Source organism: Microcaecilia unicolor, chromosome 13 (genome assembly GCF_901765095.1).
Source record: "Microcaecilia unicolor chromosome 13, aMicUni1.1, whole genome shotgun sequence".
NCBI lineage: Eukaryota > Metazoa > Chordata > Amphibia > Gymnophiona > Siphonopidae > Microcaecilia > Microcaecilia unicolor.
Genome location: NC_044043.1, coordinates 37761247 through 37786512, shown reverse-complemented (window position 1 = coordinate 37786512; position 25266 = coordinate 37761247). Strand labels below are relative to the sequence as shown.

The 25266-nt window shown below is 43.7% G+C and overlaps 1 protein-coding gene across 1 annotated transcript in view; it reads left to right on the top strand.

Moving 5' to 3' along the window:
* Positions 1-25266, top strand: part of EIF4H (eukaryotic translation initiation factor 4H) — a 64484-nt gene that overhangs the window by 17549 nt on the left and 21669 nt on the right. The window contains 6 exon segments of the mRNA XM_030222112.1: positions 15772-15959; positions 18889-18912; positions 18915-18952; positions 19068-19091; positions 19093-19143; positions 19145-19166. Of these exon segments, the coding sequence (XP_030077972.1) occupies positions 15772-15959; positions 18889-18912; positions 18915-18952; positions 19068-19091; positions 19093-19143; positions 19145-19166 (347 nt within the window).

Genomic DNA, 25266 nt, shown 5'->3' with positions numbered 1-25266 from the left:
ACTGCATGAAACCGCCTGAAGGAAAAAAACGAACAGCCCCACAAGGCAATCGCCTGACAGCAGGCTACTGGAGCAGATTGCCCCGAGGGTGGGGTTCCTGCCCTGACCTATGATAACTGCACAAAACCGCCCGAAGGAAAAAAAGAACGAACAGCCCCCCCCCCCCCCACAAGGCAATCACATGACAGCAGGCTCCTGGAGCAGATTGACCCGAGGCTCCTCGAAACTTGGACTTTCCACGTGAAACCCACTGGAGACTGTGATCGGCTAATGCATACCAACCACGGATCCCACTAACCTCCCCCACACTCCAAAGCAGTAACATGTACATTACAAAAATTCAAATAGGATTATCAACCGTAACACTACTAATATCTACAGTTGCCCTGGCTCCAGGCAAAAGCAACAACATACCAGTACTATACACCAGCGTCATCCAGTGGGAAGAGCCAACCTCTTCTCAGGTAGAACCCAACCAACAGTACGGGGCACTCTGAAAAATGGAAACCACTCAAGAGACACTCAAATGCAACAAATGACCAGAAAGGAAACAAAAAAACACAGAACTTCAAGTAAACATCAACTAACAGAAATAGCCACTGCCACACTTACCAGAAGATGATTACCTACCAATACCAGAGGGCTACATCAATGCCAGGTCAGTTGTAAACAAAACAGAAATGATAAAAGACTGGATAACCGATGAAATTCTTGGATTTGCCTTCCTAAACGAAACATGGATTCATGACAAAAAAGACCTCATTCTGGACCTATGTCTGCCAGGCTACAAAATCATACACTGGACCAGAAATGGGAAAAGAGGTGGAGGAATAGCACTGATCTACAGATACTTTCTAACAGTTGAAGCTATAACAGAATCTATTACACTGCAAAAGGCATTTGACAATGTACCTCATGAAAGAGTCATGGGATAGGAGGTAGTGTTGTGTTCTGGATTAAAAACTGGTTAAAAGGTAGAAAACAGAGTAGGGTTAAATGGTCAGTATTCTCAATGGAGAAGAGTAGATAGTGGGGTTCCCCAGGGATCTGTGCTGGGACCGCTGCTTTTTAACATATTTATAAATGATCTAGAGATGGGAGTAACTAGTGAGGTAATTAAATTTGCTTATGATGCAAAAGTTTTTCAAAGTTGTTAAATCGCAAGAGGATTGTGAAAAACTACAAGAGGACTTTACGAGATTGGGAGGCTGGGTATCTAAATGGCAGAATACATTTAATGCGAGGAAGTGCAAAGTGATGCATGTGGGAAAGAGGAACCCGAACTGTAGCTATGTAATGCAAGGTTCCACATTAAAGTCACTGACCAGGAAAGGGATCTAGGCATCATCATTGATGATACGTTGAAACCCTCTGCTCAGTGTATGGCAGCAGATAAGAAAGCAAATAGAATGTTGGGTATTATTAGGAAAGGAATGGAAAACAAAAATGAGGACATTGTAATGCCTTTGTATCGCTCCATGGTGCAACCACACCTTGAATATTGTATTTAATTACGGTCACCACATCTCAAAAAGAATATAGTGGAATTAGAAAAGGTACGGAGAAGGGCAACAAAAATAATAAAGGGGATGGGACAACTTCCCTATGAGGAAAGGCTAAAGTGGCTAGGGCTCTTCAGCTTGGAGAAAAGATGGCTTGGGGAGAGATGGTAGAGGTCTATAAAATAAGTTGAGTGGAACAGGTAGATGTGAATTGCTTGTTTACTCTTTCCAAAAATATTAGGACTAGAGAGCATGCAATGAAGCTACAGAGTAGTAAATTTTAAAATGAATCGGAGAAAATATTTCTTCACTCAACGCGTAATTAAACTCTGGAATTCGTTGCCAGAGAATGTAGTAAAAGCAGTTAATTTAGCAGGGGTTTAAAAAAGGTTGGATGGCTTCCTAAAGGAAACATCCATAGGCCGTTATTAAAATAGACTTGGGGAAAATCCACTGCTTATTTCTAGGATAAGCAGCATAAAATGTATTGTACTGTTTTGGGATCTTGCCAGGTACTTATAACTGGGATTGGCCACTCTTGGAAACAGGATGCTGGGTTTGATGGACCTTTGGTCTGTCCCAGTCTGGTCAACGCTCAAGAAAAAGATCTTGGTGTCGCCGTAGATAAACGCTGAAATCTCCTGCTCAGTGTGTGGCGGCAGCCAAAAAAGCAAACAGGATGCTAGGAATTATTAGGAACGGGATGGTGAATAAGACCGAAAATACTATAATGCCTTTGTATCGCTCCGTGGTTCGACCGCACCTTGAGTATTGCGTTCAGTTCTGGTTGCCGTATCTCAAAAAAGATATAGGGGAATTAGAAAAGGTTCAAAGAAGAGCGACCAAAATGATAGAGGATGGAACTCCTTTGGTATGAGAAAAGGCTAAAGAGATTAGGGCTCTTCAGCTTGGAAAAGAGACGGATGAGGGAAGATATGACTGAGGTCTACAAAATCCTGAGAGATGTAGAATGAATGGAATAGATTTTTTTTTTTTTTTTACTTGTTCCAAAAGTACAGAGACTAGAGGATGCTTAAGGAAGTTACATGGCAATACTTTTAAAATAAATAGGAGGAAATATTTTTTTTAGTCAACGAATAGTTAAGCTATGGAACTCTTTACCAGAGGATGTGGTAACAGTGGTTTGGGTATTTAGGTTTAAAAAATAGTTTTGACAGAATCCTAGAGGAAATGTCCATAGTCTGTTATTGAGGCAGACATGGAGAAGCAACTGCTTACCCTGGGATTTGTAGCATGGAATGTTGCCATGATTGGGTTTCTGCCAGGTACTTATGACATGGCTTGGCCACTTTTGGAAAGTGGATATTGGGTTAGATGAACCATTGGTCTGACCCAGTATGGCTACTCTTATGTTCTCTTAAAACCAAAGTACGGTCAGTCCTCTCAGTTTTACTGCCAACACTCTGTAGTACCTGCATTGTGACAAAGAGCTTCCTTTACAGTTCATAATATGTATAAGCAACATATCCAGATGTGCTTGAAAATTCCTTTTGGCACTCAAAACATAGGAAATAGGTCTGTCTTTCTGCCATGTTTTCTTGGTGTAGGACTGCATTTATTGGTACTTGATGATGTTCTCTCAACATGAGTCACAGACTGACACCTCTGTAAACAATGCCGTTCTTGTGTGTGTGTGTGGTTTTGCTTCCTTGGATCCAGCCTATTGGTCAGAATGGGTATTTTCGAGGCAATCATAATCTTTTTATTATTGTCTGCTCCTGACCATTCTCAATGAGTGAGTAAATGCCCTCCTACCAGCAGATGGGGAGACTGAGAACTACCTAGTGATGTCACTTTATTAGATCCTGTGCAGTCCTAAGCCACTCAGTATTTCTCAGCCACCTCAGCAGATGGTAGGTAAGTGCCTGTGCAGTGTTGTACTGGTCTGGCCCTCTTTGAATGGAAACTTAAAAAAAAAAAACCCTTAGACAATTGTGTGGTTACCAGGGAAAAAACCCCAATGAGAAATCATTTAAAGAGCATTTTGCTCTCTACAGTGGCAATACCTTGTACGGTTGTTAGCCCTGGGGGTCCTCGTCCTCCCCCCCCCCCCCCCCGACCCTGTACCGGTATCAGTTTGTTCCTTGGCCCCCTCGTCCCCTCTCCAGAGAGGGGTTCCTTGAGAGCCTCCTGGAGTAGGACCAGATGAACCTAGCTAAAGTTTATTAAAACAATAACAAAAAGAAGTACCCAATAGAGTTGGGTTCCTGACCTGTTCTGCAGTTGAGGGGTAGGGGGTTCTTGGTGTCAGGGCGCTTGACAGAGAGAGGCATTGGGCTTGTCTCCACAGGACTTGTGATCCCTGATGGTAGCTACCTCAGAAAAGGCACACCCCTGCAGCTCCTGTGCAGCACGTACATGGTGATCTCATAGAGGACCTCGGAGGGGACACTGTGGTGGGAAATGCTACCATGTTGTCTGTACTGACTGCAGTGCAAGCCCTGATCGAGGACCCTCCAATTCTCAGTAAGAATGAATCTGGTGTACTGCCTCCTTTCTCTCCTGAGTTGTTTTGCTGTTAATATCAGGCCTTCTGAAGAGGTGTTTATCAGGCCACTCTGTCTAGGGGTTCAGAGGGGCCCTCGGAGACTAAAATCCTGCATAGAGAAATAACCTTAATTATACTGGGCATAATGGCCTGATAAAAAAGGAAGAAAAAAACCCCCTTAAATTTCCAAGTATACTATTGTATATTGCCTCTACCTATTGCACATTTTGAAGGCCAGGATGCTTTCTTAGCATAGTGCCTGTAATTTAAACCAGGAAGTACTGGGTCAGATTATAAGCAAGATCTATTCTTTCAAGGGTGTTCAGAGAATACTGTGTGAACATCTACCAATTATCCTGTAATATATATGAATCTAATTCTACCCAATAGGTTCTGTAAGATCAATGGTTCCAAAGTTTGTTTGTTTTTTTTAATACTATTTCAAGTTAAAACCAATTATTTTATACTATATATTTCTTTATTAATTTCAAAACAATACATTTTAAAATATTTCATAATGTATTATCAGCCACAGCCCTACATGCTGCAACTCAACTCTATGAAGATGTCAAAATTGTACTTACCTTAAAATGCAAACGTAGTTCACAATTGCCATTTGAATCTTTGCAAAATGGGCCTCTTGGCGCACAACTCTGCACTTCAAACTGCTTCTATATCGATTTTTTAAATTATTTGTAAATTTTAGGTAGTATTGGTGTTTGTACTTTGATATGTTTTATTCTAGTATGGACTCCAGAGGACACCCTTTTTTGGCGAAACGTGGGCCCATGTAGAGTCTGACTTGCAGGAGTAAATGTTGGGTCAGCATGGCCCTTTAATTGCTGACTTCCTAACGAGTGTTTGGAATTAAAGTTGTTAGAAGTGCGGATGGTTATACGGTTTTGGATCACTAGAAGAAACCATTGGAAAAATTGAAGGAGGAAACCTGAGGATAGCACTTCTTGTTAAAAGATTTAAACTTGTGTGTTTGTCGCACACAAATCATAACGGAATTAAAAAATCGATATAGGAGCAGTTTGAAGTGAAGGGTCATGTGCCAAGAGGATCATTTTGCAAAGATCCAAATGGTAATTGTGAACTACGTTTGCATTTTAAGGTAAGTACAATTTTGACATCTTCATAGAGTTGGGTTGCAGCATGTAGGATTGTGGCTGATGATAAATCATGAAATATTGTTTTAAAATGTATTGTTTTGTAATACAGAAATATATGTAGTATGACATAATTAGTATTAATTTGAAAAAAATAATGTGTATGAAGATGTGCAATGGGAGACCAGAAATACTTGGCAGAAAGACACAAATAGTCCCAGTTATCTGAGGAGCCGCTGGCCTTGGTACATGATCTTCCACATGCAGGTGAATATTTTTTCTTTTTACCTGTTTGGCATCTTATGGTCTCCATAAGGAAGATTTGTAGCAAAATTCATGTATTAAAAATTGTTTGCAGGATACTAAACTAAAAGAACAAGTTAAGTTTTGCTTTGTTTTTTAATAGTCTTTCTTAAAATAGTTTTGTGTGTACAGTTATGTATGTTTGAAAATTATTCTTCAGTTGAAGGGATTTCTTCATTTGATCATTTAAGCTTATCTACATTGTTTGTCACCAGGATAAATATATATTTTTAGTACATTTATCTTGACAACTTTTATTTTTGGTCCATTTTAGACACCTTTGCTCCTTTCTCATCACCACGAGACTCAGAAGATCAGTATTGCACTGAAAGTCATACATACTTAATTTGTTGGTTAGACTCCCACAAACGGTTTGTTTTCTTCCAGTAAGCGTTTTCAGAGATTCAGCACACATTCTAACCTGTTCAGAAAATAAAAAAAAACCTACCACAATTTAGTGGTATGTAGAAAATCCACAGGTATACAGCCTGAGACCAATTTAACCTTGCTAATGAGCAAGTGAGATCAGTGGAATGCTAGCCCTCAGGTACAGTTGGAAAGCTGTGCTGGTAAATGCATGTTATGTAGTTTGAGGTTAAGAGAGGGAGGACTAGAGCCAAGGTAGGTGAAGGGCTGCTTGTTAGATGCTGTGCTAATTCAGCGGTGTATAAAAAGTGACTGTCATAATTATGTAGGCACACCAGCAAGGTGATGGGTGAGCATATAGGGAAGCTTACGCCCTCATTCTGTAAAGAATTTGCCTACATTTGAACACCTTTTGTGTACTTAAGTTTATAGAATATTGACATTCATAAATGCATGCTTGCGCATAAATAGCAGTAGTGTTCCTAAGCACTATTATGTAATAATTTGTTAAAGTGGCTTAGCACGTAATTGTTAGAGGGGGATGTTTACAGGGAAGGGGCATAGATGGGGGGCAACGTTTAATCGCATGACATAGAATACTGTACATTTATACGTAAACATGACTTCTTTAGTGTCCCTCCGGACTGGACCGACTCAGCAGAACTGATGGTTGTGCATGCCTTCCAGCAGGAGGAGACTGAGAACATTGTTTCTTGAAAGAGCCCAGCTGAGCCTTAGCAAGTGCCAGTATTCTCAGTCTCCAGCAGGTGAAACACGTGGTGAGCCCTTCAGTCTCATTATTTCCTTATTTTTCTGTGTAAAAAAAAAAAATTGTTAAATCTCTTGCTCTTTCTCTGTTCACCGCTGGGAGTAATTTCTGGCAGAGGCTGAGACCCGTGGGGGTTTCTTGTGCCTCGGGGTGTACATTTGGATGACCGGGTCCCTCCTATCTCTCTCCCCGAGCCTTCCCAGGGCGTTGTAAAAGCTCAGAGGGTAGTGTATTGAAGGCTGGCCTCCACTCCTTCGAGGGAAGGGTGTTGTAGAGCTATGGGGAACAGCCACATTGTTTTCATTTGGGGAGAAAAAAATAAAAAACTGTCTCCCTCTTGAGCTTTGATCTGCGGCTAGTCGTTCGGCGCAGGTATCAGAGATGCTGCTTAGATGCACGGTTTGTCAGTGGCGGGAAGTTGCCTCCAGCGTCTGTAAAATTTGCACCGCATTGGAGTCTGGCCTTCAGTTGGCTGCCAAGGACGCGGGCGCATGGGGATAGGTTGTTCCCTCTGTAGAGTGTCTTCTGACACAGGAATGAGCAGCAAAGTGGGGCCGAATTTGGTGGGAAGCGCCACCACTTTGGGAAAGCAGGTCAATTTGGCCCAACCCATGACACAAGTCTTGTAGCAGGCCCAGGTATAGCTGAGCCTGCAGGAGTACAGGGAGGGCTCCCCGAGGGGGGATTCCCTTCGGATTTTGTTTTGGTGATATACAATGCTTACTTGCTCAGATAGTCATCTCCTCAGCCTCTTTTTTGGCTTCAGAGCATTCCCTGGAGCCTATTGTTGGCTCCAAAAGACCCAGGGTTTCCTGGAAAGATCAGGAGATGGCAGCAGTGACCATCAAACGGTTTGGTTTGATATGACAGCTAAAGTGGAGAGCGGCCACTCAAAACTCAAAGTCCTGGATTTCAAGCGTGCTGACTTTAGTAAAATGGGGGAATACCTGAGGAAGGAGATGATGGGCTGGGAGGAAATACGAGAAGTGGAAGGACAGTGGTCCAGGCTGAAAGAAGCTATAAATAGGGCCACGAACCTTTATGTAAGGAAAGTAAATAAAAGCAAGAGAAAAAGGAAACTGATATGGTTCTCCAAGCAAGTGGTTGAGAAAATAAAGGCTAAAGAGGTGGCGTTCCAGAAATACAGAAAAACTCAAGAAAAGGAACACATGGAGGATTACCGGATGAAAATGAAAGAAGCCAAGAGAGAGATACGACTGGCAAAAGCGCAAGCGGAAGAACAAATGGCTAGAAATGTAAGGAGGGGTGACAAAAATTTCTTCAGGTATATTAGTGAAAGGAGAATGACTAAAAAGGGAATTGTGAGACTAAAAGATAGTGCGAACCGCTATGTGGAAAATGATGAAGAAAAAGCAAATTTGCTAAGTAGATACTTTTGTTCTGTTTTCACAGAGGAAAATCCTGGAGAAGGACCGCGATGGACTGGAAATAATACAATTGAGAATGAAGTGGATAGAGCACCGTTCACGGAAGAAAGTGTGTATCAACAACTTGAAAAGCTAAAGGTGGACAAAGCCATGGGACCGGACGGGATCCACCCCAGGATATTGAGGGAGCTCAGAGAGGTTTTGGCGGGTCCTCTTAAAGATTTGTTTAATATATCCTTGCAGACGGGAAAGGTTCCGAGGGATTGGAGAACGGCGGAGGTGGTCCCTCTTCACAAAAGTGGTGAAAGGGAAGAAGCTGGAAACTACAGGCCGGTAAGCCTCACTTCGGTTATTGGAAAAGTAATGGAAGCGATGCTGAAGGAAAGGATAGTGAATTTTCTGGAAGCCAATAAGTTGCAAGATCCGAGACAACATGGTTTTACCAAAGGGAAATCGTGCCAAACGAATCTCATTGAGTTCTTTGATTGGGTGACCGGAGAATTGAATCAGGGATGAGCTATGGACGTAATCTACTTAGATTTCAGCAAAGCTTTTGATACGGTTCCCCACAGGAGGCTCTTAAGTAAACTGGAGGGGCTGAAGATAGGACCTGAAGTGGTGAACTGGATTAGGAACTGGTTGACGGACAGACGCCAGAGGGTGGTGGTGAATGGAATTCGCTCGGAGGAAGGAAAGGTGAGTAGTGGAGTGCCTCAGGGATCGGTGCTGGGGCCGATTCTGTTCAATATATTTGTGAGTGACATTGCCGAAGGGTTAGAAGGTAAAGTTTGCCTATTTGCGGATGATACTAAGATCTGTAACAGAGTGGACACCCCGGAGGGAGTGGAAAACATGAAAAAGGATCTGAGGAAGCTAGAAGAATGGTCTAAGGTTTGGCAATTAAAATTCAATGCGAAGAAATGCAAAGTGATGCACTTAGGGAATAGAAATCCACGGGAGACGTATGTGTTAGGTGGGGAGAGTCTGATAGGTACGGGCGGAGAGAGGGATCTTGGGGTGATAGTATCTGAGGATTTGAAGGCGACGAAACAGTGTGACAAGGCGGTGGCCGTAGCTAGAAGGTTGTTAGGCTGTATAGAGAGAGGTGTGACCAGGAGAAGAAAGGGGGTGTTGATGCCCCTGTATAAGTCGTTGGTGAGGCCCCACCTGGAGTATTGTGTTCAGTTTTGGAGGCCGTATCTTGTTAAGGATGTAAAAAGAATTGAAGCGGTGCAAAGAAAAGCTACGAGGATGGTATGGGATTTGCATTACAAGACGTATGAGGAGAGACTTGCTGAACTAAACATGTATACTCTGGAGGAAAGGAGAAACAGGGGTGATATGATACAGACGTTCAAATATTTGAAAGGTATTAATCCGCAAACGAACCTTTTCCGGAGATGGGAAGGTGGTAGAACGAGAGGACATGAAATGAGATTGAAGGGGGGCAGACTCCAGAAAAATGTCAGGAAGTATTTTTTCACGGAGAGAATAGTGGATGCTTGGAATGCCCTCCCGCAGGAGGTGGTGGAAATGAAAACGGTAACGGAATTCAAACATGCGTGGGATAAGCATAAAGGAATCCTGTGCCGAAGGAATGGATCTTCAGGAGCTTAGTCAAGATCGGGAGGCGGGGATAGTGCTGGGCAGACTTATACGGTCTGTGCCAGAGCCAGTGGTGGGCAGCGGGACTGGTGGTTGGGAGGCGGGGATAGTGCTGGACAGACTTGTACAGTCTGTGCCAGAGCCGGTGGTTGGGAGGAGGGGCAGGTGGTTTGGAGGCGGGGATAGTGCTGGGCAGACTTATACGGTCTGTGCCCTGAAGAGCACAGGTACAAATCAAAGTAGGGTATACACAAAAAAGCAGCTTTGGGCATGGAATCAGAGTCTCTGGGTGATTTAAACGATTTGGATTTGGAGACAGAGGAGTATAAGGGTGAGGAAGAAGCCTTTCCACAGAGGAGTTGCCTCCGGGGGAGAACCAGTCGGTGGCCAGGATTTTCCATAAGGAGAACTTACAGGAGCCGATTGCTTTGGTATCGTCCACCCTAAATTTTGAAGATGTGCAGGAGCCTACAGTTCAGCGCAAGGTGGATCCCTCAGTGAAAGGGGTCCATAAGTGTGGTGGTACTTTTTTTTTTTTTTTTTAATGCATCAGAACATCAGGGATATAGTTCAGGCACAATGGGATGCCCCTTTTAGATTGATTCGCTCCATGGTTTGGCGATATCTGGTGATAGAACAGGACAAGGACTGGCTCAAGCTTCCAGTAGTAGATGCAGTAGTGTCTGCAGTGATCAAGAAGAATGTGGTGCCGGTAGATGGGGCACTGTCCTTAAAGACCCACAGGACCGTTATTTGGAGACGCTCTTACAGCATTCCTTTGACATTTCAGCTTGGCAGTGCAGGCGGCCATCTCTGGGGCGCTGGTGGCACAAGCATTCTTCCGGTGGTCTGTGTATGTTGGATAGAGATTCAGACAGTTTTCATCAGTCAATCCAAGAGCTGGCTAAGATTGAGATAGGCTCAGCCTTCTTGGCCTTTACTCTTTGACTTGCTTCAGGCATCTGCAAAGTCTAAGAAGTTAGGAGTGGCGGTTTGCAGGACTCTTTGGCTTTGAGAATGGTCAGCAGACGCAGCTTTGAAGTCAAAGCTGAATAAGTTCCTATTTCGGGAGGTTCAGTTGTTTGGAGAAGAGTTGGACAAGTTGGTTAAGAGTTTAGGAGACACTAAGGTGCCTCGGTTTCTGGAGGATCAGCCGAAGTCCATTGGCCGTGGTTATTCGGTTTCTAGAAGCTGGGGGACGTGATTTCCGGTGCTTTCAGCCAGGCAGAGGGACTCCCTTTTCAAAGGTCCCATTATTATCAGCGTACGCAGCCCTTTTGTGGGGGGGGAGGGCGGCGAGGAGGCAGGATGGCACTTTGTCCTCTCAGGCTTCTGGTCATATGTCTCAATTTATATGGGTCCATCCTCCAGTAGCGGTCGGGGGTTGGTTGAAAGAGGTTTACTGGAGATGGACCCAAATTACTTCAGACCAATGGGTCCTGGACATTATTCGCGATGGGTATGCTCTCAATTTTGCTCACACTCTGCCGGACGCCATTTTGGAGTCTCCCTGTCAGTCTCAGGTAAAGGCTCGGGCAGACAGGGAAACTCTGGCCTGGTTGGTTAAGTTACAGGCAGTTTGTCCAATTCTTGAGCGGGGTACAGGCAGCTATTCCATCTATTTTGTAGTTTCGAAGAAGGAAGGTTCTTACCGTCCTATTTTGGATCTCAAGAGGGTTAACTGCCCTTCGGGTGTCTCTGCATGGAAAACCTGTGGTCGATTATCGTGGCTGTTCGCTTGGGAGAATTACTCACAGCTGTGGATTTGACAGAGGCCTACCTGCACAATCCTATTCGGCAGGCACATCAGCGTTTCCTCCGCTTCACAGTGTTAGGTCGGCATTTTCAGTTTTGTGCAGTGCTGTTTAGGCTTGCGACAGCTCCAAGAATGTTTACCAAAGTTATGGTCATAGTGGTGGCTGCTCTTCGCAAGAAAGGCATTCTAGAACATTCTTACCTGGACGATTGGTTGATTTCTTGCAGTCGTATCAGGAGAGTTGTCAGGTGGTTCAGTCCTTGGAATCCTTAGGTTGGTTAATCAGTCCTCTCAAGAGTCATCTTGTGCTGACACAGACCTTGGACTATCTGGGAGTCACTTTAGACACACTTCAGAGAAGTGTTTCTTCCAGAGTTGCTCATTCTCGAGCTGCAGACTCGGATATTGAACCTTCAGAGTCGGAGAGTCGCCATGTGCTCGGGATTATTTTAAGATGTTGGGTTCTATGGTGGCAGCCATAGAGGCAGTGAAATGGGCCAAGGCCCACATGCAGAATCTTCAGCATTCTCTGCTCTCCAGGTGATCTCTTCAGTCATACATTTTGGGAGTCAAATTGCCTTTGTCAGCGGAAGTGCAGCAGGATCTCCGCTTGTGGCTCCAGGCGAGCAATATGTCATCAGGTCTACCGCTGGATCTGCCCCAGTAGATGGAAGTGAGCATGGATGCCAGTCTCAGGGGCTGGGGTGCTCTCTGTGTGGGTCAGCTGGTGTAGTCAAGGGTCTAGCCTTGGCTTTGCTTAAGGTTCAGCTGGCGGCTTTAGCTTCCTTTCAGGGGTGCGTGAAGGGCAAGCCCTTGAGTAGTCATCCAGACATGGCTCGGTTTCTGAGGGGTGTGAATGTCTTGTGCCCGCCTAGGCGGCCTTCCTTTCCTCTTTGGGATCTCAATTTGGTCCTTTCAGAACTGTTGGTCTCTATTTCCATCAAAAACCATACCTTGAAGACTGTATTCTTGGTGGCTATATCATTGGTGAGGTGATTGTCAGAATTGCAGGCTTTGTCATGCAGAGCACCCTTTTTGGAGTTCCTGGTGGATCATGTGGTTTTTGAGGCCGGTTCCCTATTTTCTGCCAAAGGTTTTGATGGCCTTTCATATCAATCGGTCTCTGGTCCTTCCAACCAGGAACAGAGTTCATTACTAGATATTAGGAGAGTGTTGAAGTAATATGTGCGGCGAACAGAGGAATTTCGCTTTTCGGACCATCTTTTTGTGTTGGTGGTGGTCGTAGAGGTTTGCCGGTGTCTAAGGCTACGCTGGCCAGATGGATTAAAGAAGCGAGTTCAGCATACATTCTGAAAGGCAGATCAGTTCCGGATGGAATTAAAGCTCATTCTACTAGAGGACAGGCTGCGTCCTGGGCGGAGGCTTTTTTGGGTTTTCCGGTGGAGATTTGCAGAGTGGCTACCTGGGCCTCCTTAATTTGTCAGGCATTACAGAGTGGATGTTCAGGCGCATCGGGATGCGATTTTTGGTTGGCGAGTGCTGTCGGCGAGGCTGTTAGGGTCCCTCCCTTAGCACACTGCTTTGGTATTTCCCATTGATTCTGCTGGGCCAGTCTGGAGGGGACGCTAAGGAAGGAGAAATTAGGTCCTACCTGCTAATTTGCTTTCCTTTAGTTCCTCCGGACCGGCCCAGCTCCTTCCCTAAGCAGATTGTGTTTGTGTTTGGTTGGGCGGTCGTGTTGCTCTTCTCTCTTTGGGGGACAGTTGTACCTTCTGTCTACAAAAAAATATACGTCTTCACTAGGCAATGTAGTATAAATGAATGAAGGAGGCCACAGTTTATACACACAGAGTGCCCAGCTTCAAATGCAACTTACATAATCATACTTTTTTGATCTAGCAAGCCCAGTATCATACCTTTTTTTTTTTTTTTTTGAATCGTCAGATTCACGCATCTGCCCCTGTTATGGCTAGAATGAGCCAAGCATATCTTGGGGGCAGTGACGTAATCCTCATTGATCCACTTTTTCCATTTTTTATATAAACAAGTTTCTTCATCAGTTTCTTAAATCTTAAGAATCTTAATAATAGTAAATAGCTTTCACTTAGCTTTTTAAGGTATAGTGCGGTTATTCTTGCATCCCAATATACACTATGTATACAACAGAGACCCGATTAAACCAACATGGTTCCATGTTTCGCGAAATTTGCTGTATCAAGGTAGTCTTCTGTAACTTTGTGTTACTGGACTTGCTAGATCAAAAAAGTATGATTATGTAAGTTGCATTTGAAGCTGGGCACTCTATGTGTACAAAAAAATATATACATTTTATACCAAAGTAAATGAATTAGTTCATACACAGAGATACCTAATTCTACATCTAATTTGCCAGCATGGTGTTTTCGCTTTGAGTATGCAGGTGGCTGCAAGGTTTCTTTCTGTCTTTTGTTTTTTTCTTTCTGATATACTGAGATTTGCTAGGGCTGAGCTGGGCTCTTATTGGCTCTCTCAAGAAATATTGTTCTCTGTCCTCCACCTGCTAGAAGGTGTGCACAACCCATCAGTTCTGCTGGGCCGGTCCAGAGGGACTAAAGGAAAGCAAATTTGCAGGTAGGACCTAATTTCTCCATATATGTGCACGACATTTATGCCAGCCATAGTCCTGGTGTAAATGTTATCACCTAAATATAGGCAACTTAATTGTAGTGGAGCAGCCGCTTAGTGGTTAGTGCAGCAGCCTGAAAAGCTCAGTTCCCACTGCAGCTCCTTGTGACTCTGAGCAAGTCACTTAACCCTCTGTTGCCCCAGGTACAAAATAAGTACCTGTATATAATATGTGAACCGCTTTGATTGTAACCACAGAAAGGCAGTATATCTAGTCCCATCCCCTTCCCTTTTCCTCTAATGGCAATTATGTGTGTAAGTGGTGGTATAAGTTCACTACCTGCTTAATTTTGGTGCCTAAATGGAGGCACCTAGTTATAGAATTGCCCCCTTAGTGAATAAAATTATTTTCAACATGAGCTTCACTTGGAGGGTTTTGTACAACATATAGCCTTTGACTGTAAACAAAGGGGGTGTTAATCAGCCGGCGGCGGTCAGCGATTTTACACACAGACAGCTGCTGGCAGAATTAGTCCCAGCTGGACACCAGCACTGAATATTGGGGCCTAATTGACACAGTAGTGGCTACTGGAGTTTATTTGCAGCATTTGTATCCCCCATTTCCCCACACATTAGCAGGCTCAATGTGGCTTACAAGTCACCGTATTTGGGAGCTCCAATACGGCTGATGTTAAACAAATACAAATAGAATCGAGGTAAGGGTAAATGGGAACAATAAATGGCAAAGTTATAAGAAATAAGTGTCTTTTAAATCAGTGCAGAGTTCAGGTTGCTAATCAGAAACAGCAGGGTAGGCCTTACAAAACAGATAGGTCTTCAAAGTTCACCTGAATTGTAGATGGTCATGTATCGTTTTCACTGCTTTTGGTAATGCGCATCCCGGCCAGTATTCAGCCGGGGCCTGTATAAGATAGTTATGTGGGTCCTGGCCAATATTCAGCTGGGGCCCACGTAACTTTAAAATCCTTCCTAGGCCCTCCGATTTCCCCTCCCTGCCACCACCATAGGCCCTGCTCAAGCCTGCCTCGTATCCCTGATGGTCCAGTGGGGGTGGGTACTCGGATAGTACTATGAGGCAGCAGCTAGAGGTCGTGGCAGCCATTTTAATGAGGCCACCACTAGGGGCAGGAGCAAGTGAGGTTTGCTTTTGCCCTCACGGAACCTCTGGAGGGCCTGTGGTGATTTGGGGGGGGGTATTGGAGGGCCTGGGAAGGGTTTTAAACTAGTGGGTGTCAGCACCCGCATAGTTAAGTGGCTCCCCAACACCACCCCCTGTATTGCCCCTGACCTGCCCATTTTTTATGGCCGGTCAGAGCCAATATTCAGCAGCACTGCCCAGTTAAGTGCCGTTGAATATTGATGATTGGGCAATGAGGAGCCTCTCTTGCCTCCTTAAATTGTTTTGAATATCAGGCGGAAAATATTTGAAACGGATGTTAGTGTTGTGCCAATGCTGATTTTGCTTTGCCGTTTTTTATTCACGGACTGGTATAAATGAACATCAAGATGATAGGGAAGAAGAATTCCTGCTTTTACTGGCCTTTCATGTGTGTATTTTTGTTCTGACAATAGCATTCTAGTTTAAGCCGTGTACAGCACAGATATAACCAAGTGTTCTTTTATTGAATATTCCTGTATTTCCGCAAATCCTAGTTTGTGATGGGAGTAATACCTTTTAGTGGTTTTTGAATCAAGTTAAAAATCAAAAGAGGTGACTATACTTCCATGTGTCTGGATGACAAGCATCCTATATTAGGACTACTGATAAAGTTTCGGACATGGTTTTTACTGAGTTGGAGGCATCGGGTTTTTGTTTGTGGTGCGTTGACTATATTAAGTAAGTCTTAAAACTTGTAAAACTTCTGCTCCTCCTAGGTCTCGTCGTGATATTGGTCCCAGTGGTCCTCGTAAACAGAAAGAATTGCCAACAGAACCCCCCTTCACAGCATACGTAGGAAATCTACCCTTCAATACTGTTCAAGGAGACATAGATGCAATCTTTAAGGAACTCAGTGTAAGGAGTGTGCGACTAGTCAGAGACAAAGAGACAGACAAATTTAAAGGTAGGAATCTAAATTGATTTCACTAGTTAAGACATTTAAAAGAATGTGCTACACACCTTGTGACTTGGGAGTGGCATGGGCATTTTTTTTTTGTCACTTGATAGCCATATTCAACTATTATTTTTGTTCTTAAAAATAAATGTAGCGATGTCCTTTATTTTTCTATTGTGAATTCATGCAAATTTTCAGCTTATCTTTTATAAAGGTACCAGTGTTCTAAGCCATGACTATACCTTCAGTTATGGCTGCTTGGAAGTCTGTCAGTAGATATAAATCCTGGGTAGGAAGAGGCCCAGAGGTATGGAATAAACTACTGAAGGATATTCGACAAATTACATGTTGTTCCACATTTAGGAGGGCAGTTAAGTCCTATCTTTTTGCTCTATTTTTGATAGGCTTTTAGATTATAGACTAAAGATTGTTGTGGTATATATTTTCATATTTATTGTAATTCAGTGGGATTTGTCTTGTTCAGATCGTGATTTGCCTTGAGTCGTATTTTTGGTAAAGTGGAATAGAAACGTCCAGATTAAATTAGAAAAATCATCTTAGTTTAGTGAAAATTTGGGTATCGATGTAAATGAGTTTCTGGCTCACATAAATCCCTTATCTAAATTTCACAAGATATTTCTTGTGAATTGGCACAATTAGAGACTTTGTATGTTCCCATCCTAGCACCATGTGAATATTCCCCCCCCCCCCCCCCCCCCCCCCCCACACCCAAAAAAAAAAAAAAATCCTTCTTCACTGTGGTTAGGGCATTAAAGAACTAATGGTCCTGAAAGCATTCCGAACGAGCCGTGTCCGCCTTCTACAAATGCTAGGGTTGTGGTTTAGGTCCTCTCAGTCTGACTTGCTGTAAATTCAATAATCCACTAAGGGTGCAGGAGCGCTTCTCATTTAACTCCTGCTCTGGTGATGCTGTCATGCTAAAAGACCTCTGAATTGGACCAGTAGCTCCTTTTAAAGGCCCTCGCACAGCTGGGCAAGTGGACACGATTTCTGGAAGACCACCTTGCCACAGTTGGAAACGTGTAAGAAATTTTCTCATTAAATTTAAGTAAGGATTTAGGGCCATATTGGGCTAAAGCTTAGCTCATGCTAAGTGCTGTGCATCCCATTTTATTCCTATGGGCGTACAGCACTTAAGGCACACAAAGCTTTAGTCAACATGGCCCTTAAAATAGCAAAACTTTTGCAGAAATGGCCTCTAAGTTATAAAAAAATTTTCAGCTTAGTATTTTGACCCCTTTTATTAAGGATGTGTTTGATAAATATGTATGAATTCACACTAGTAAATAAAATTTAGTCAAAGCTCTGAGACATCAAGAAAAGAATTTCAGTTGAACATTTTGATTTGTCATTTGATATAGAAATCACTGTCTATAGGGTCAGGTGCCAGACAGGAGTGAATGAGGATTGTTCCTGCCCCTCATTTGGTTACTTGACATATGTGTGAGTCAGGGCTTAGGTATATAGGAGGCTGTTCAGAGGACAACCTAGTTTGAGAGGGGATAGAGCCTGAGGAGATGCTTTTGTAGTCTGATTTTTGAGCCACAGGCTGGAGCTACTGACCCCCTTTAATGACCAATGCCATCATGCAAATTCCTGACCTAGCCATTGGGGCCGGGGAGGGGCCGCATACTCAGACATGTAATGACTTTATTTGTGAAACTGGCTTATATATGCTGATTGTTTAAAAATTCTGTATTAATGAGTTGCTTTGCATTAATTTACAGCACAGCAGCTCTGTGTAGAATTCATATAAACTTTTCTGCATGAAAGTTACTACCATAAAGGATACTTTTTTGAAACCTTAATCTGCTTTGTTTGGGTGGGGGAGAGTGGGTTTTGCACATGGCCTCTATATTTTTTACTTGAAGCATACAAACAATTGAGGTCCAAAAATACTGATGTCTGAAATGTAAGCCTGTCCATTATGAAGGGACTAGCTTCTGTTTTATCATGTCAATATTTTTGTTTGGCTTTAAATTTATGGCCTTTTCATTGGGTGCTCAAAGGAAGTCACTTTCAGGTGCAGTAGACATTTCCTGACCCTAGAGGGCTTACCATCTAACTTTGTACCTGAGGCAATGGATGGTGAAGTGACTTGGCCAAGTTCACAAGGATCATCAGTGGGATATGAACCCTGGCTTCCCTGAAGTTTTTTTTTTTAGCCCAGTTCTTTAACTGCTAGGTTACTCCTTCTCTGTGAAGGAGTAGCTATGGCATTCCTATATGTGGAGTACAACAAAAGCTTATTTTACTCAAATCATGAAAAATTCTAAGTTGTTTTTACACTGAAATCTCAGACTCGAAGATTTGATGTTGGTACAAATGTAACAAAATAAATATGTTCTTAAGGGGATAAGCCTATTTAGATGTTGGGAATGCTTAACTGAAGGAAGTGTTTCTTCCCCATCTGATTAAAAATGAGTTAAGGTGGGCAAGAGTAAGAAAAAAAAAAAAAAAGTAGAAAGCAATGTATTGAATATAAATGGTATGTGTCTTCTAGTATAAAAGTTTTAAAAGCAATTGTTGTTCCATATTAAAGAGCAAATGCTATATGTTACAGTACTTGAGCTTCCAACAGTTTTGTTTAGAAGATCCTCAATCCGTCTTGCGCTTATTTGCTAGGCTAATTTGCTTTTCTGACTGAGCATTTGTATAAATTGAAGTGTTTATTAATGCATATTTTACAGAAAATGTTTATTACTTTGAAACCATGTCTGCTAGTTGTGCTTGATTAATCATTCTCCTTTTTAAGCATTTATCAGCTGGTTAGGAAATGAGTATATTCTCCTGTTCTTAATGGCTAGTACTTATTTACACTATGGTGTTGCAGAAGAAACAAATGAATTAGAAAGGAGATAGCTACAGAATATAATCAATAGACCTTTATATCTTAACACGTGCATTTTTCTTGTAGGATTTTGTTATGTAGAATTTGATGATTGGAATCTCTTAAAGAAGCATTGACATATGATGGAGCAGTGAGTAGATTTTACTTTCTCTTAAAAAAAAAAAAAAGAAAAAATCAAAGTGGTGGTATTAGGCAATTTTATGGTATATTTACACAGTCCCCGCTTGTCTTTCACTTTCCAATAGCTCTTAGGTGATCGCTCGCTCCGACGTGGACATAGCAGAGGGAAGGAAACAAGATAAAGGTGGCTTTGGTTTCAGGGAAAGGCGGGCCTGAAGACAGAGGTGATTTGGCTTTAATCAGACTTACAAGCTTCAACTACTAGGTCAGGTCTCATTACTGGTAGGTTTAAAAAAATTAGGAAAAAAAGCTTGTTTCTGGATAGTATTATGTGTCCACATTGGATCTGCTGCTAGCTTCTTCAGCTGAGGCATAGTGTGTGTCGCATACAAACACAATAGAAACGAACTGTTCTTCTGGGACCCAGTGTTTTGGAACACGTCACCACTGACTGAATACTCCAAAGAGCATTTCACGAAGTAAGAAAGGCCTATGGTATGTAGACTGCCATAGAATATTTGTTTTACTTCCTAAGTAGGAGGTAATAAAAGGTAGCCTTTATAATTGCACTAAGAGACATGGCTTTATTTGCATTGATGCAACATACATTACACAGTGGTTCTGCTGAAAATGATCTTCTTAATAGTGGTATTTCCTGTGTGGCGTACTGCTTCATTTAATTGAAATGCATACCCTTGGCAACCTTCAGTGAGAATAAATCAGGACAGAGCTGAGTCTGTCACACAGCTATCCCTCTAGTTCATGATCTGTGGCGTTGGATCTCTCTGATCATGTCCCATTTAGTACTGGTGAGGCAGTGAGCCGTGCTTGCAAGCAGCATTTTTAATTTTCTTGCATGATCACAGGCATAAGCCAGCATGTTAAATGGGGACCAGTGTGTGTCTGGTGTGCCTTTTCCTCTGAAACAGAACAGAATTGCAAAACAAAGGGAGATTAGTATGAGCAGGTATTCAGAAAATAACTCTGAATGAACTGAAAAGTCTTCTTTATAAGCAATCCTTTGACCTTGCATTTTTTTTTTTAATTGTAAGTCTTTTGGTGCTTGTTTAGTTATGTGGTTACCATGAAAGGTTGAAAAACATGGTATTCTGTTTTACCTCCCTCCCCCCTCCATACAAACACACATATCAGACTACTTGGGGGTGGGGGGAGGCAGGTAGACATTTTTAGATAGATATCTACCATTGTAGACACTGTAAATATACACTCATAAAGTTGGTTTCCTTGTCGTCTATATCAGACCAGTCCAGACTAATGGGTTATGTCCATCTACCAGTGGAAGGAAACAAGAGAAAATAGTTCCAAATAATTTGCCCCCTTAAGGGTTTCATGCAGCCTGGAATGTTCAGTGTTTTCTCTGTCCCCTAGCAGATGGCAGACGGATCGTGCTTCTCTTGGTGACTGGCATTTAGCACCTGTCTGCTTTTTCTGGTGAACAGTGAAGCCACGGGTGTGCTGCTAGCCCAGATGTGGGTATTTCTGATGATACTGTGGTCCTGGGTCCCTCATCTACCAGCTAGGGTGACATCCAGTGGTTCTGGTTCCCTCCCCTCCCCTACTTGTCTGTCTGCCTTTGAGGCCAGGCGATGGTTGCTGTGGCATAGAGTAAGTTTACTTGCCCTGTGTTCTGTTCCTTCAGTTTGTGGACAGGTATGGCTGATTTCCTCCTGCCTGTGAGGTAAGCTGTTATTTTTTATTTCCCTTCCGAAGAGGACTCTTTCTTTTAAATAAATAAATAAAAGAGAGAGGAGCAATTTGGTTTATATTTTCTTATTACCCTTTTGTTTTTCCGTGGCGTTCTTGAGTTTCAGCATTTTTCTTTCATCAGGGTGTTAGTTTTCTATCCCCATGTATTTTGGCGGGCTCTCTACGTGCTGTGTCTTACTCCAGATTTTGCAGACCGGAACATTCTTTTTTTTTTTTGATTTATAGAAGTGTTTATTGAATAATGGTGTTACAGAACACTTAAGCAAGAATATTATGCAAGTCAACTCAACACACATTCAAACAAATAACAAATTTTTCACTTTTTACACAAAAAATAAGGTCCTGTAGCCATTATAATTAAATTATATTGACACTTCAAAAGATTTTTTAATTTTCTTATTAAATATCTATCCCCCTAACCCAAGTGAAACCTCACTCTTACCCCCTATCCCTCCCTCCCTCCCTCATCCCTCTTCTCTCTTTCACTCTTATACCCTCCATCAAGCACATAATTTCAAAAAGGATTTCCAAACTTTTCCCATTTGGGCAAGGAATGGCGCTTGACAGCTGTCAACCTCTCCATATCACAAATATATCTTACTTTCGTAATCCAAGACACCAGTGAGGGAACCCGCTCCACCTTCCACTGTTGCGCCAAATTCATTCGAGCAGCATGCAAGGAGCCCCTCACAAGTGCCCACTGACTAGCCGTAAGACCATCTGGCCTCCGACCCAGAATGAAAATCGAAGGATGCCACTGTACAGCTCTTCCCGTCCAGGCCTGAAGTCGGGACCGCACGCTCTTCCAGTAAGCCTGCGCCTTTGGACAGGTCCACCAGATGTGTCCCATAGTTCCCAAGCCTCCGCACTTTCTCCAACAATCTTTCGAGACATGTGCATACATATGGTGTAATCTCTGTGGAGTGAGATACCATCTATAAAATACTTTAATAGCATTTTCCTTCACAGCTACTGCCCGGGAGGATCTCAAAATCGTCCTCTCCAACCTGAGCCAGTCCTGCTCCGGCATATTAAACTAAGTTCCTGTTCCCACCTCTGTCTGTGCAGTGTATATGGCTTAATTCGTGTCCCGAAGAATTCATAGAGGTAAGTAATCATACCCCGCGTGGTCCGTGTCTGTACACATATCTCTTCCAGGGGGTGTGTTTCTCTTTTCATACATTCTACATAATTAGGTCCCTGCAAAAAGTGTTGTATTTGTAGGTATGCGTATCTGTCTTCTAGTCCTAAGTCCGTAATCTTCTACCAATCTGTCAAATGGTATTATGTCTGTTCCTACATGCAGTTGCCCACACAATTCCAACCCCAATGTTGCCCATCGCCGAAATGTAACACTCCCCAATCCCGGCTCGAACGTCGGGTTGTCTACTATGGGTGTCAACCCAGACACTAAGGGCTGGCGCTCCCCAAACATACAATCCCAGTAATTGAATGTGGCTTGAACCGTTGGTGGAAATTATCCACCTGCCCTCTATGTTTACCAGGTAGCCACATTAAATGCCCTAATGCCCGGGACCCAACCAATGTTTGTTCTATGCTCACCCATATTTTGTGGTCTTCCTTACGGAACCATTCCACCGCTGCCCTCGACTGCGCTGCGCAATAATATCCAAATAGGTTGGGAACTCCCAGACCCCCCTCCCTCTTGCTTTTATATAAAAAGGCTCTAGGTAAACGTGGTCTTTTATTATTCCAGATAAATCGGACCAAACTGTCCTGTAGCCCAGACAAAAAGTGTCTCGGCAATCTGAGAGGGAGTACCTGAAACAAATATAGCAACCGAGGTAAAATATTCATTTAAGTGCTGCTATCCGCCCCATCCAGGACAATCCCATTGGCATCCATCTCTCCAAATCTCGCTTTATTTCTTTCTGGAGGCCTGGGTAGTTGACTTCAAACACAGCGGATAAGTTATGCGGAATTTGCACCCCCAGATATCTATTGCCCGCTCCTCCCATTTGAAAGCAAAGGATGTTTTCAGCGTGTCTAATAGACCCTCCGGAACCCCCACCGCTAGGCCACTGATTTGCTAGCATTGAGTTTGTATCCAGACACTCGAGTGTACCTCTCTATCTCTCTCATGACATTTGGGAAGGATATCAACGGTTTAGTCAGTGATAAGAGTACATCATCCGCAAATAATGCAATTTTGTGTTCCTGGCCTCCCACCTTTATCCCCGCTATGTCTACATTTCCCGTATAGCCTCCGCCAGTGGCTCCATCGCCAGTGCGAACAAGAGGGGGGACAACGGGCACCCCTGACGTGTACCCCCGCCCCAGCTTAAATGCCGCTGAGTGCCCTCCATTAACCCTCACACACGCCCTCGGGGATGTATAGAGCGCTTGGATCCAAGTTCTATAAAACTGTCCAATCCCCACTCTCCGGAGGACCTTATCCAGGTAGCCCCAATGGACCCGGTCGAAGCTTTTTCTGCGTCTAAACCTAACAGCACCATCGGGCAAGCTTTCTTTTGTGCCTGGAATACTAAGTCCAACGTTCTTCGTACATTGTCCCCAGCCTGCCTATTAGCCACAAACCCGACTTGGTCTGGATGGATCAGGCCCGGGAGCACCCCGCCCAATCGGTTCGCTAGCACCTTTGCCAATATTTTAACGTCTGTATTGAGTATTGATATTGGTCTATACGCAGCACAGTCCGTTTTATCTTTGTCCGGTTTCGGTATGACTGCTACCCATGCCTCCATCATGGTCTTAGGGAGCTGGGCCCCTTCTCTCACTGAATTGATCACCAACGTAAGGTATGGGGCCAATATTCCCCCAAATGTTTTAAAGAATTCGTTGGTAAACCCGTCGAGGCCTGGCACCTTTCCTGTTGGCAAGGATTTGATAACCTGGGTCACCTCTGTCACCTGAATCGGGGCTTCCAAATCCCTCTTTTGCTGTTCCGTCAACATTGCCAGCGGAACATTCTTTTGTTCTTGTTTTTTTACAGCAGCGAGGCACTGTTTTCTGTTTCAAAGTCTGTCTTCTGATAGTATTTCGTAGCATCGGAGCCCTGCAGCTCTCGTTCCCACTTTGTCCGCTGTGTTGCAGCAGGCCACTGGACATCACTGTGCTGGCAGGAGCAGTTTGCACTTCTGTGCTGACAAGCATGGTGGTCAGTATCTGGTCCTGAGGTTTGTATGTTGGCACGGCTCCAGGGCATTTCGGCTCCTGCTCGGGTCATTGCCTTGGAGCCTGGTTTCAATTGTGCTTTTTGGGCTGCAGGTGGGGTAACTCTTGGGGCTGTGGCCTTTGAAGTAGAGACATTCGGGGGTTTTTTCCCGGCAGACCTCTGGCGTCTTGGGACCCGGCTCATTGATTGTGCCTTTGTTTGTGTCACCTTCTTGGGAACCTTAGACTGGTGTTCCTGCAGTCCGGAATCTGTGGATAGCCCTTTCTGCTGTAGCAGGTGGCTGCACGGTTCACCAGTGCGCAGGTGTTTTCTGTCAGCCTGCCAGGTACAGCTTATGTTTCTCTGTTCCTCAGTTTCCTTGAGGGGCTTCAGACTGCAGCCTTGGCCTTATTCAGGCATAGATGTTTGGGCTCTCTTTTGGAGTTTGGCTCAAGTTCTGGCGGTTCGGCATAGCTCCCTGCCAGCTTGCAGTCTTGCTCTCTTCTAGGCCCATCGTTTGTGGTGGAGCAGTGTGCCAGTTCTGGTGGTCTCACGGGTCTTGCATAGCTCCCGTATTTGAGTATTGAGAGTTTCTCTGTATCTGCATTGTGTTCTCTTTAGCTGTGGGGACCCATTTCTGGTTTTCAGGTCTACTCCCAGCTTCGGCTGGGGGCTGTAGCACCACTATGTCGATGGTGCTTGACACTATCTTGGCACCTCGCTTCAGTCTCTATCTTATGGAGCCACTGTTCCTCTCCTGGAATGAGGGGTCCTGAGTCTTTATCTCGGCTTTCGCACATGGCTCCATGCTCGCAAGGGGGGACTGGGTTCCGTGTTGGAAGGGGCACATGGACTGTTTCTTGATGCCCAGTTTGGTTCTATCCCTGTACGTAGCGCACAAACCCTTTTCTGTGGTTCACCATTGCTTCTTTCTCTCTCGATACAGTACTGGCCTGAGGCGGGCATATAGCATGGCTCCTTCTTAGCCAGGGGCGAGTAGCTTTTCCCTCGTTTGCTCTTAGCTTCTTTGTGCTGAACCTTCTGTTGGGGGTCTGTGTGCTGTTGTGGCTCTCGCCTAGGATTCTCATAGTCACAGGTGCCGCATCTTTTGTTCATGTAGCTAAACAGGGCTCGCCTAGGTCTTTGGGCTTGGGAACTGGTCTTGGATCTTCAGCCTCCAGCTTATTTGCTGGGATGGGCCTCCTTGCAAGGTCGGTTGCTCTTGCTTAGTTTTCCCAATTCTGTCCTTTTTAGGATTCTGTCAGGTTATCAATAGAAATCAAACAAAATAAAGCATGGAAAAGAAAATAAGATGATACCTTTTTTATTGGACATAATACATTTCTTGATTAGCTCTACTTAGGATTCTGTCCATATTTTTGTGGCAGCCTTGCACTGCTAGTTTTATCACAGTGATACAGTAACCTCCTGTTCTGGGCCTTCCAGTATTTCCTTCAGTC